The sequence below is a fragment of the Arachis ipaensis genome, chromosome B6 (assembly GCF_059453495.1).
Source record: "Arachis ipaensis isolate K30076 ecotype BB chromosome B6, ASM5945349v1, whole genome shotgun sequence".
NCBI lineage: Eukaryota > Viridiplantae > Streptophyta > Magnoliopsida > Fabales > Fabaceae > Arachis > Arachis ipaensis.
In genome coordinates this window covers 138,389,768-138,403,130 of record NC_142441.1, presented here as the reverse complement: position 1 = coordinate 138,403,130, position 13,363 = coordinate 138,389,768, and the positions used below count along the sequence as shown (strand labels likewise).

Sequence of the window (13,363 nt, the reverse complement as noted above, 5' to 3'; positions counted from 1 at the left end):
TATAATAGACATGCTATTACATTGCTAAATTCTACTTAATTATGTCATATTTCATAATGTAAATTTATCACAAAGTGTAAATTTTTTCAATTATAAAATATATGCCGTTAGTATCATGAATATGTGATTAAGGAGAAGTTTAAACCAAAAATATTATACGTTGTGCTCAATGACGAATAATCCAGATGTTCATTTCATTATGTTAGCAGATGATTATTTCTATTCATACGTGGATGGTTATTTAAGTAATCACATGTTAAATATACTGTCTTTCAGTTTAATATGGATTCGGATGGTTACTTTTATAGACAAAATAGATGGTTATTTTTGCCGCTTGGTAAGTATGTCATGATTAAAACACTAAAAGATTTTTATTTATTTGTGGTAGTTTTTTAATGGGAGTTACTAAAAACCTCCATAATATATTTTATTTGTGACAAATTATAAAACCTCCCTAAATAATTAACAAAAACTTCCACTACTCTCAATCTAATTAATGATAAAAAAATCCAACTCAAACAAATATTCATTCAGCCGATACCAAAAAAAAAAAAAATCAAAACAGGGCTTTGAGAGAAAGGATGAGGGAGAGTGAGATATCTCTCAAACCCTAGAATCTCAATGTCATCGCTACCGGGCAGTGATTCCATTCAGATCGTTGAGGGAGAGGACGAGAGCTTCAGTGATGATTCCATTCAGATCTTTGAGGTAATGCTTAGATCTTCTGCTTCTTCCTCGTCTTCCACGACGGCTTCTTCTGCTGGTTCTGCTTTTGCTCCGGTGGCTTCAAGCACTTAGAGCGCGGTTTCAGCGCGGACGCAATGGCACTTGCTGAAGAGATCTAGAACGCGAGCAAGCAGGAGTCTCTGGAAGCTTCGATTGAAGTTGCGTTCAAAGCTATCAGATCTCGTGGAACTGATTCTCATGTCGTACCAAGTCATTGCGGTAAGAATTTATTTCTAATTTGTGCTTGTTTAGTTCGGGACTTAAATTTTCTCACTCACTTCTGTTTCGAATTTTTTCAGACAATCTCCATGTTTGTGAGAGAGGTGATAATTAGGAAAGAGTTGATAACTTATTATATGTATATCATGAATTAAGGAATTCATAATTGTTCACAGTAATTGTTTGCTAATTAAGGAAGGAATTGATATATGTATATCATGAATTGAGGGACTACCCAGTGTTTAACTTTTTGCGTTGTCAAGACCATTTCTTGCATGAAATCAACAAATCACTTGTAATGTGTTTCACTTTTTGTGTATTAATAATTCTGTTTTTGAAGTTTTCTCTTATTCTAATTATGGTTATATTGTTTTTGTGATTATCAATTTCAGTGACTTGTCCTACAACAATATCAGTGGTCCTATACCAAGAATTTTAGCTAAATCCTTCAAGTAATAGATCTCTTTTCCTTGATTATATGGTGCATTTGTTTCTAATAAACTTCAAGAAACCAAAAATTCAGTACTAACACAAGATAATGTTCTTATTTTTCTGTTAATGCTTTTTTAGCATTGTTGGAAATCTCCTTGTTTGTGCAACTGGAAAAGAATCAAACTGTCGTGGCATGACATTGATGCCAATGTCCATGAACTTAAATGGCACTGAAGGTAAGAATAAGATCTCTCAAAAGTTTCATCTTTTTTCGAATTAATTGTGAGATTGTGTCATTGTTTTCATGAACTTAAATGGCATCATTATTATTACACACACATGTATAATTGACAAAAAGAAGGTTACATGCATATACATTCACGAGATAAGTGATGAACAGAAATAAGAAATACTAGCAGATATATAATTATAGTTGTCTTTGCATTATAGTTTGGTTGTAGGATCTAAAATTAAGAAGAAAAGTTGGTAGATTAAATTTTATCTGCACGTATTATATATATAATATATTACAATATCCCTATCCTATTTTTTCGGTAGATATAATCCCTTAGCTTGTGATTCAAATCTTCATTTAAGATACCAAAACTTAACAGTGCAGATATAGCAGCTAGGCATTCCTTTATTGAACATAATTCTTTCGAATCTTAATTTATCTAAAAATATTAGGTAGTAGTAATCTGAATTACTGAAAAACCTTGCAAGTCAAGTAACCAAGAGATTCCGAAAAATAAGACTCAAATTCTTCTTGGGTAGTAGCTATAATAATTAGTGTTTCTAAAGTTTATATGGTATGATCATTACCCTTATAAATCAATATATATTTTGTCCATGATGCAAGGACATACATGTTAACTAAAGCAACCAGCAAGTATATAAATTATATGGTATATTATATAAATTGAGCTTTGCATTTGTGTATTATGCGAAATCGAAAGTGTAGTTAATTATTATTGTGAAACTCTGTGATGTGTAGCATTTGAGAAGCTTATGCTTGACTGTGCAAATTGGACTGATCCTATTTATGCAGATCTTTTAAGATGAGTATCTCTACGCCAGGTGCGCTTGTGTATAATGGATTTTGGATTAGATTGTTCTCTTGCTTATTTAAGTGACTAAATTTGCATTTAGTTAAGACTCTTTGCTTTGTTAATTGATGGAAAAGCTTGAAGAAACTTCACAAATCATGTCAGAGAGAACCCAACTATTGGAGGTTTATGCAATAGAAATCTAGATGTACATAGAGACCAAGAACAATAAAAAACTCAAGGTCAGCATTTGTTTTAGAAAATTACTTTTGTATACCTAACATCTAACTATCTACCTCACCAATTTATTATTGCTTATTTTGGAATTTGCTTTCAATTATATATCAGACTTCACTTACTGTTTGTTAGTTAGAATGAATTCTCAAATAATTAATATATATGTAAGTTTTATTCAATGAGAACTAATTGTATCTTTCTAGATGAAAGGTGGAGTTGCTTAAACACATTGGCATGTCAGTACCTTGCTTGTTTTCGAATTTTTATAGTCACTTTCTATATCTTTCAAATAGAGCTTAATATTCAAGAGTTTTTACACTTTAGTCTCTCATTTAAATTTAAATAGAACGTCACATAGCTAGATCCAAAATAATAATGTTATATATATATATATATATATATATATATATATATATATATATACAAGCTTAATTTTGACGCCTTTATACACTCTTACATGTATGTATATTAGAAGAGTATAGTACATTATTGTACTACATTAATTGTAGGCTTCTTGCCCTAAATCTTTATCTTTATGCTTTATTAGTACTGTTATTAATTTAATCTTTATATTATAATTAATTTGCCAAGAGCTTTGTAATACTAAGTTTATTCTTTGGTATAATTTTAACTTCGAATATCACATGCCACTAGGAACTGCTTAAAAGAATATAAGTTTATCACCTTAATACTAAGTTTATTCTTCACTTTATATTATAAATTCTTTGGTATGTGTTTGTCAGGGCATCACTACAACAAAATCGGCATTTAGCGGCGGTTCTTAGAGCCGTTTAGCAGCGGTTTTGAACCGCTGCAAAATATTTCGCGGCGGTTTCATGAAACGCCAGAAGATGGGGCGCGGCAAAACAGATAGTGGCAGTTTTAGTCAACCACTGGAATAACTGTCGCAAAAGGAAATTTGGGTTTTGCGGCGGTTAATAACCGCCGCAGTATGCTTATGGGAAATGTTAGTTCCCAATTTGCGGCGGTTTGTAACCACCGCTAAACGCCGATAAGGAGGACAATACTACTGTTTTGCGGTGGTTAAAAACCGCCGCCAAATTTAAATTCCCATTAAAATTTTAGATTTTCTATTATTTTGCCTATTTTGAGAAAGTATTTTTATTAAAATTTAATTTTTTTTAATTTTCAATTAATTTAAAGAAATTTCAACCAAGTAAAACAACTCAATTAACATAACAAACCAAATTAAACATATGAGAAAATAACATATATAATAAAATTATCATAACATCATCCAAAATAAAGTAAGAATGCTTAAGTTGAATAAAATAAGTATAAAGCACTAGTGTTACTTAAATGTAAAAGTATCTAAGACCATTAATTGTAATTCAAAATTTTTGTTGCGGGTCGTGATTGCCAGATAAAGATGGCCTTGCGCATGACGAGTCCGGTGTACCGCCCAAAAAAGCCAGCTCTGCAGCAATCTCAACTGGCAAATTGCCTCCTAGCTGTTGGACTACATATCCCAAGACCTTATGTATTGACTGTCTCTTTGCCTGCTCTTCTTCTAGCTTAGCCGTCAATTCTACAATCATGCTCTTGTCCTCTACATTGGACTCTGCAGAACCCGACGGTTCTCCAGCAGCGTTACCAAAGACTTGGGTGGGACATGGTCCAGCACCTAGGGTACGAACTCGTCCTGGGTACTCCTTTTCGAGAACTTGAGCTAGCGAGTCATTTTGTGAAAGGTGCTTAGAGGATTCATCTTGCCTCTCAACATTCGCAATTGCTTCCTACAAATATACAACACATTGGAAAGGAAGAAGTTAACAGTAGCACGATATATACAGTAAGCTATGTTGCTTCAAATTTTCAAACATGACTTACACTAACAACACGCGCTTCGGGATGGATATATGAGCCATCTTTTTTCTTATGAGTCATGATAAACAACTCTCCTCTACCAACGGGCCTTCCTTGCTCTCTCTCCTATATCGTTGATATCGATACAATTTAGTAAACAACAACAACATATTTAGGAAGATTAATCAAAATCTTAATGCAAATAATGACTTATTATCACTTAGTCTTTTTTTCTTGCCAATGTTTTGGAGCCCCCAGTATGTGTGTAAAGTTGCTTGCTTCGATTTACAGCATTCTGTTTACACTTTTTCTATGAACAAATAACAAAAGCAACTGTAAATGAAAAATAGATGTTGAATATAAAATGTAAGGGGAGTAATATGTATACACATGTATGTTTTTGTGGAAATAATAAAATATACTAAGGCTTACCTTTGTATCTTCCCTCTGGCGATAGTCAATGAACTTTTTTCATTCATTTTTGTCTATTCCTTTCGGGTGATGCTTAAGATTTTCCTCATAAGTCCTTATTTCTTTGTAACACCTATGATACAAGTGGTGCCTTGTATCCTTCCAGTTCTTTCCTATCCTCTTCAAAATATCGCGTTTTATTTTTTCTCCGACATCATCCTCATAGTAAAAGACCCACTGCAATTAGTTGACATTGTCATTAACCAAGACCAACGAACAAGTATAAGACTGATAATTTGAAGAAATGCCACAACCATTACATGCTAATATAAATTGTTAAAGTATGACGCTCAAATCCAGTACAAGCAGTCGCAATTACGTATAAATGAGAAGTGCTTAAATAATGATGTGAAAAACACAATATGATACATTTTAGTAACCATATAATTTTCCCATGCAAAAGAGATTAAAATAAAAAAAAACGAATACTAAAATTGCTTAAATTGTAGAAGCTTAAAGTTGTATCTTAAGCATGTCGTATGCATGTTCCTTCTTAGCTTTGCTCACCTGCTTCCAACTGTCTAAGTGTATGGGGAACTGGGAATAATCCGCACCCAAACTCCCTATGAAACCACTCAATAATCCTGCCGCCTGACCAATCGGTTGAAGCTTTTTGTTAAATGGGAGTACTATCTTTATATTAGATGGGAGCGCTCTAGCCTCCTTCACAGACAACTTAGAAACTTTTCTCACGCCGTCCTCTAAGAAGTGTATGGGTAACAAAATTACTATCTAATCATTGCACAAAAGGAAAATAGAAGTAAAGGACTATAAAGATAACTGTTTATGAAAATAGGAGGAAAAAAAGTTTACCGATAACAGTAACTTCCGAGAAATCTGTATCTTTTCCTTTCTGGTTGTTATGCGGACCTTCGCCTTCTTGCGCAGCAAACAAGTCGTCGATGTGGTCATCAAACGACGGAACCTTATCCGCCTCTAGATCGTAATCCTCATCTTCTAATTCATGTTCAGCCACTTCCGCGCGATGCCGAGTCTCTATGTGTTCTGTTGGAGTTTGAGGGTCATCAGCACTACTTGACTGCGCAAGCCTATGATCGATGCGCGGTGCACGAAACAGTTCATTTATACGGGTTGCTGGAGCTCTATTAGCTGAGAAAGAAATCGGATGAGCCATATCACGTGGTTGCTCACGTGATGTCTCAGATCCTCTAGTCATGGACCCAACCTTAAGACAATGTGAAAGCATTTAGAATTATATTTTAGAGAACAAATTAGTATTGAGAATTATTTTAATTCATAAACTAATCATTTTGCTGGGAGAAAATTAACATGGTTCAATGATACAATTGAAGGATATATAATTTTCACATAAGTTTACGTCAAGAAATGTTAACCACAAACACTAACCGTTGTCTCTTCAGTTTCGGCATTAGTTCCGGCATCTTTCGGGAGTTCCCGTATAATGTTGTACCGTGGTTTCCTAGGCATCTTTTAAAACCTGGACAAAAAACAATATTACTAGACAAATGACAAGCACAACATAAAGAGACCCTTAAAGCAAATAGAGAATACAAACTATACCCTAAAATTAGGTACTAAAAAAGGTATGAAATCTATATGGAACACTATAAGGCACATTACATGATACGTCATAGGTGGATAGAATATTAGAATTACTTTTTTTTAAAAATAATCTAACTTTTTAATCAATTAAGTCTAATTAAATTAGTTTAACATAAAAACATTAATTAGTTTTAATATTAGTTGAAGTCTTATTATTTAATAGGATTAATGACTGTTTACAAATAAATTTGAATATGTCATAAAAGCACATGTATATCAAATTAATTCTTGACCTGGTAAGTAAAAACATTTGAATAAGTGAAAGATTATTTATTATCAAAAGCCAAGAATCAAGGTTGACAAACTGCACCGGTTATACTACATTAGATATTTATCAATGGAATATATACACAAATAATAGTAGTATATTATAATTATAATATTATAATAAATAGAAAGATGAGTTGTTATATTGAGGTGGGATATTCAACAAGAATTAACATACCATATCAAGTGTTTCATAACTCATAAGCCATGACATAGCAGCAGCAACAACCAATGAAATAACAGAACTATATAAGCAACAGAAGGGAACTTACTGAAGCATTAGAAGGAACGGACGATGGAAGCAATAGTTCGCAATGAAGCGACCAAAATTAACAGAAGCAACCAAAGAAAAAAAATACAGAAGCAATGGAACAAAAGAAAATAAAAGCAGAGAAATGGGGAAAATAACAATGAAAAGTATAAAGTAACAAAGACGGGAACAAAAAAGGGAGGAATACAAACCAGTGAAGGGACTGCATATGGAAGAAAAAAATACACGACGACCGGCAGTAGAAATGGAAGAACAGCGGCGGGTGAGGGAGAATAAGTGAAACTCTGTTGGGTTTCCGAACCAAGCCTCTTGTTTTTTTTTTTCTTTTGGGATCCAAAATGATGTTTTGATCCTTCATTTATTTTAAAGAAAGAAGATACATAAATACTTTTGTTTAGACAATAAACCCAAGCACATGTGACATACAGGAAATTTGCAATGCTTCCCTTTTTAATCTAAAGTTGTAGCACGAGATTCAATAGAATTTCCGAACCAAAATAAAAAAATAATGGGAGTTACACTTGTCAGTTATCATACTTTTGGAAGCGGAGAAACGAAAATACGCATCAGAACATAATGATTAGTCTAAAATAATGAAAGAAGAGAAGGACAACTACATAAGAAATCTACTTAACACATGTTTCTAATGAAAGGCTTTATTTGATGACTATGAATATATGATTGTCCCATCACCTTGAACTAGCTGCCTCACTAACTGCTTATAAAACATGCAGATGCAACACAGTCCTAAGGTCTTCATCATATTTTGTTTACTTACTTAATTTGCTTTTACTTTATTTATGTCACGGCCGAAAATAAGCCATGACTGGCGCATAGGAAAATAATTCCTAAGAAAGCCTAACCGACTCAAATATAAGTTGAATAAAAAAAATTACAAATATCTTAAATAAATTTACAGTTTCTAAAATGAATAATTACATATTAAAAAAACAAAAATAAAATAAATATGGATGGATCCTGCCTGTGACATATGGAGCAGATGACGTCTAAGAACTCAACAAAGAACAGATACCCATTGCAGATCATTACTCTTGAATCGAAAGGCTCACATAATCAAATATTTACTCCTGAAAATTATTTTTAGAAAATAGGGTGAGTTTTGCAACTCAGTGACTAGATAATACATCTATAATCGACATGAGACCATATAAACATCATTATTAAAGTAATTTTTAATTAGAAAATAATAGTTGATAATAATAGGTGAATCAACAAGGGAGTTCTCATACAGAAATCAAATCAAAAGTCCACACATGGACGGCTCCACCTCTATTGGTATCCCTTTCCTCTTGTGTGTCCTAACAGAATAACAGATCTAACGTGTGGCCTACACGTTAGGCTAGCAACACCCCTGCTAGCTGGAGTCTGAGTTAGATGCATCTAAGTTAATGTCATAACCGCCGTTAACTACGATTTTCTTATACGAGCCTCCCAAACCAATTCAAAACATATTGTTTCAAATACAATAAATCTTTAATCTCTCAAATATATAAGGTATCGAATCAAATCAATCAGATAATACTTTCTTATTAGAAATCCTTTTAAATCATATTTTCTCAATCATAAAAACATATTTCATAATTTCAAAGTGAGTGCCAATAAATACTTTAATATTTCAAAAGTATATATTCGAATAAAAATCAATATTCTAAAATAATATAAAGCTTTACCAAACATATATATAGTCGCATGTAAAATTTCTAAGGTATGAATTTCATAAAAATAATTATTCAGCTATAATAAATCAATTATTCTAATAAAATCAAAGTTCTTCAATAATAGTTCTATAAATATAATTAAAAACTCATAATAGCATAAACCAAAAGCTTAACGATTATAAATGTAAAGCCTACTCACAGCATGGTCCTAACGGACCGAAGAGACCAAACCCGGAGTGTCGAATTAAAGGGTACGAAACTGCGCAGAATTTGGACCGGAGTAGCGACAAGATGGAGCTGGCGATAGTTCTGAGAATCTAAAACAGACAAAACTAAAATCGAATTAAAACAAGGACAAGATAGATTAAATGGTGGCATAATAGGACATGAAAGCTAGAGCAGAATCAAGGAAGAAGGCTGGACCGGGATAATGATAGGAGCAGTTCAGCTCTAGAAACACCAACAACTCCGGCGGCAAGGACGATGGCTTGGCTTAGGTACATCCGAACGGCGACAGGAACAACGCAGCAGCGGATGGTCCCTCCTCCTTGGCATTTCTCTCTCTCCGGGAACTCCTCTCTCTTCGAAGCTCCAAATCTGCAACTACGACAACAACGACGAGGCTGGCTTTGACGGCTGCGGCTAGGCGTTTCTTGGCGGTAGAGGCACGACGGCCATGTCAGTAGCAGTTCCATTAGTGACGGTTTCCTCCAATCATGTAACTCCAATGACAACAGCGACTTTAGAACCAGCAGTAACATTATCAATAATCATAGCTATAGGGGCTGAAATAAAATAAAACGAGAATAGGGTAACAAATGAAATAGCAGCAGAGCAAGAATGGAAACAGAGTAAATTAGAGGAAGGAATCTAGACCATATCAGAGGTACTTCGATGGCATCCCTTTTTTTTTTGAAACTGCAACGGTGATCATGGCAGCAGCAGTGGCAGCTGAACAGCCCTCTGCCTCTTGGCACAAGCCTCACACGACTCCTTTCCTTGTTCTCATGGCCCCTCTCTCCTTTTGCACATGCAACAGATGATGGTGGCTATAGTAGCAGCGGCAACGCTAGAGCCTTCGGTGGTGGCAACGGGGTCACAGCGAGGCGGAAGTGACGGAACACAACAGCAGTGACAGTTCTAACAGAGGCTGGTCCCTCAGCGATGGCAGAATGCGACGGCTCTCTCCTCCGACGCGGGATCTCTCCTTCTCGCGACAACGCCGGCGACGACTACCCACGAACGGCGACTGGGCGGCGTGATTCCTTCCTCCATTGCGGTCCTCTCTCTCGCCTAAGTTCTGATCCGTGATGAAGACGACTTCTCAGACAGCAGCGGCGGCCTCCCCTCATCCCGGCGACGGCGATGCGACAACCCTGAGCAGTGCAGCGGCAGCGAGCTGTGGGGTCTCCCTCTCCCGTCAGAAATCCCTCTTCTTCGTTCCTCTTCCTCTCTTCTTCGTGTGTGTGTGTGGCTGGTGGCTGGGTAAAGGGTTTCAAAGTCAGGGTTTTCCAATTTGGAAACTAGAGTTTCTGATTTAGAAAAAGAGAAGTAAGGGTATTTTAGGAATTTTACAATTTACTTTGCTTATTTGTGTTTTTGAATTTTATATGTCATTTTTCCTATTTTATATGTTATTTTATCTTATATTAAATTTTTGTCCTGTTAAAAACTGTTTGCTAATAGGCTTGAAATGACAGGGGGAAGTCACTTTTATAACCGAAAAAGACGAAAATCAGACACAGAAAAATGGAAGCCCAAATTTTATGTTTTGAAAAATTTTGGTGCCAGATCTTTCCCAATTCCAATTCATATAAAAGGGATGCATTGTTTAAACATAAATATTGTACAACGATAATGATAAATAGAACACACAACAATCATGGGAAAATAATTGTTATGCAAGTGAGCAGAATCAAGTAAACCAAAAGAATCAAATACGATCTCCTTTAAACAATTAAAACAAATAAATGATGGTAATAAAGAAAATTAGTTAGAGAAAAAAAATGATAAGACATGCACACATATGAACAAAAATCAATTTTCTTGTCGCTTGTCGCAAATGGAAGATCTTATTAAAACAAGTTAAGGATTACAAAAAAATAATTTCTTGTCTTAAAAATATAATTAACAATTCAGAAAAGAAGAAAGGAGCTTGAAAAGAAAAATAAATTAATTGTCAAGAAAAGAAGAAAGGAGTTTGAAAAGAAATTAAAGGTTTTCGAAACGGTGAATAAAGGAACTACTCATAGCGTAAGGATACAACAAAGAAAAATCATCTTGTAGGCTAATTTATTATTTATTCATTCTCCAAAATCGTTTTAACAGTGGGTAATGATGTTTCATCAGCTCAATCCTTGCATATGCTAGTTGGCACTAACTACTCTCATGCATTATAGACTTCTTGGAACTAACTATACATACTAACTATATATGCTTTGACTATTTTTCATTGTTACACTCCTGATAGGACTTAAAGATATAAAAGCAAAAAAAAAAAAATAATGATTGCTTAGAAAAATCAAAAAATGAGGGGGTGACTTGGCAGTATGAGTGGGTGGAAAACAAAGGCTTGTGCAAAAATTACTAAGTAAAGTAAAATGAAGTCATTCTGTATAGTTTAAAAATTTAAAAATCTGAGAGAGTGTGATATTTGTATTTCTGAAAAGAGTAAACTTCGTCAGCATTTGTGCCAAGATGTGCTTCCACAGTGGGAGAATTGGGGGTTGATAAGGACTTTTTTCAAGTTAAATTTATCCACTACATTTAATTTTACTCTTTATATGTTTCTAGATTTAATTGCATAATGTCTAATTTTGTTTCTAAATATCATCTAACGGATAAATTTAACTAAAAATTAAAGGATATAAAAAGTGAAACTGTTATGTAATTAATGAATAAAAATAAATCTAGCTTTTATTTTAAACGTTACTTAATTTACTTTTTGGTAATTGTGGAAAGCGTTGGTGATGAAGCTATGTATTTCATTTTCCCTTTGTAAACTATATATTATTATGTAACATGTTAAAAATATAATACCTAACAGATTTTATCTCACATAGTCACATAATAACAGTTAGCAGTTAACTGATTTTTTTGATAAAAAATTAATAAAATGACTAATTTAACTCACGGTTATATTTTTTAAAAATCAACTAAGACACTTAATTTTTTAAAAACTAAATAAACTCGTGTGTGATCTTTCATTGAACATTTTGGGGATTGATCCAATAAATATCACTAGCATATACTCGTATCTATCTTTGTCAACATGCTCTTTTCATTCCATAATAAGCCTACTCCTTTTTATACACAATAGAAATGGAAAAAAAAAATTAGCTAATATTTTTTTCAATCATCAATCAGTCAACGTGTATTTTTTTAGAAAATTTTCTTTAATAATTACTCATTCACTATTTTGCTAGTTGATTTTACTAAATATGTAGATTAGATGTAGGTAAATTTACATTTTATCTATATCTAATTATAATTAAGTGTAAACATGAAACAAATAAAGAGAAAAAACAAGTTGGAACTTGGAAGAGATAGAAACGCAAAGAATTAAAAAAATGAGTATATTACAAGTAATAATATACCCAAAAGATAGTGAACGAGATTATTACACGTTAAGGATTTAAAAAAAAAAAAGGAATTTTGTATTTTAAAAAAAAGAGTTTAATAATTCAGAAATGTAACAAGAGAGGTTCATGGAGCTATTTTTGAGTACTTTGAATACTATACAGTACTTACTGCTGAATGATATGTAAAAAAAAACTAAAATAAGGTAACCAAAAGAAGAACAAAAAGGTACCTTAACTTTGGAAAGACACTCTTATATTTAACCAGCAACGGAAAAAGCTCCCAAAGAGAAAGTGAACTGACTTCACGCAATTGGTTTGAGATGGAAAAGTGTCTCACCTGATGAGAATGACGTGCAGCTTATGTGAGATTTTGAGAGTTATAGAAATGTTGGGCTGTAGGGAGAAAACAGAAAATGCTTAGAAATCGGAGGAGATCATAACAAAATTTGACTAATGGATTTAACGTTAATCTTTTCAAATCTTTTGTTTTTGTATTTTCAAATCACATTAAATTTGTATTATGCGGTGTATCTTTGTTCCTTTATTCTCGCCCTAAATATGTTACGAAGTTACTGGATTAACTTAAGCAATTTAACTACTACTTCATTAAAAATTTAAATTGAAGCAGCTCCATAATTTAAATGGACTTAAACTGTTACGTTAACAAAAAAGTAGAGAATATTGTTATTAATTTCTAATGTGTGTTGAAATAATCAGTTATAAAAATCTATGATTCTCAAAGGTATATAAACGTGCTTCTTCAATTAAATAAACTTATGTGATAAGCAATACAATCAGTTTACACAAGTTCAGCACAGTTATTTCTGAAGCACCACTCACCTATCTGGTTCTCTTTTTTTTTGGGTTTCTCTCTAAATATTTTCTTATTTACTACTTTGAACTGTTTCACATTAAATTATTTTGATTTCTCACAATGAAACTTGGTTTTTTTTTTTTTTTTTTTTTTCAGTTTGTTGAACTCCTTAATTATCACACCAATAGCTAGTTATATAGATCTTCAAC

General features: G+C 33.3%; 1 protein-coding gene across 1 annotated transcript; it reads right to left on the bottom strand.

Moving 5' to 3' along the window:
- Nucleotides 1–4,012: 4,012 nt before the first annotated feature.
- Nucleotides 4,013–4,568, bottom strand: LOC110264157 (uncharacterized). The gene is made up of 2 exons (XM_021105835.2): nt 4,512–4,568; nt 4,013–4,417 (listed from the first exon to the last, which is right to left on the bottom strand). The coding sequence occupies exons 1-2, from the start codon at nt 4,566–4,568 to the stop codon at nt 4,013–4,015; spliced, it is 462 nt and encodes a 153-aa protein (XP_020961494.1).
- Between the last annotated feature and the right edge of the window lie 8,795 nt (nt 4,569–13,363).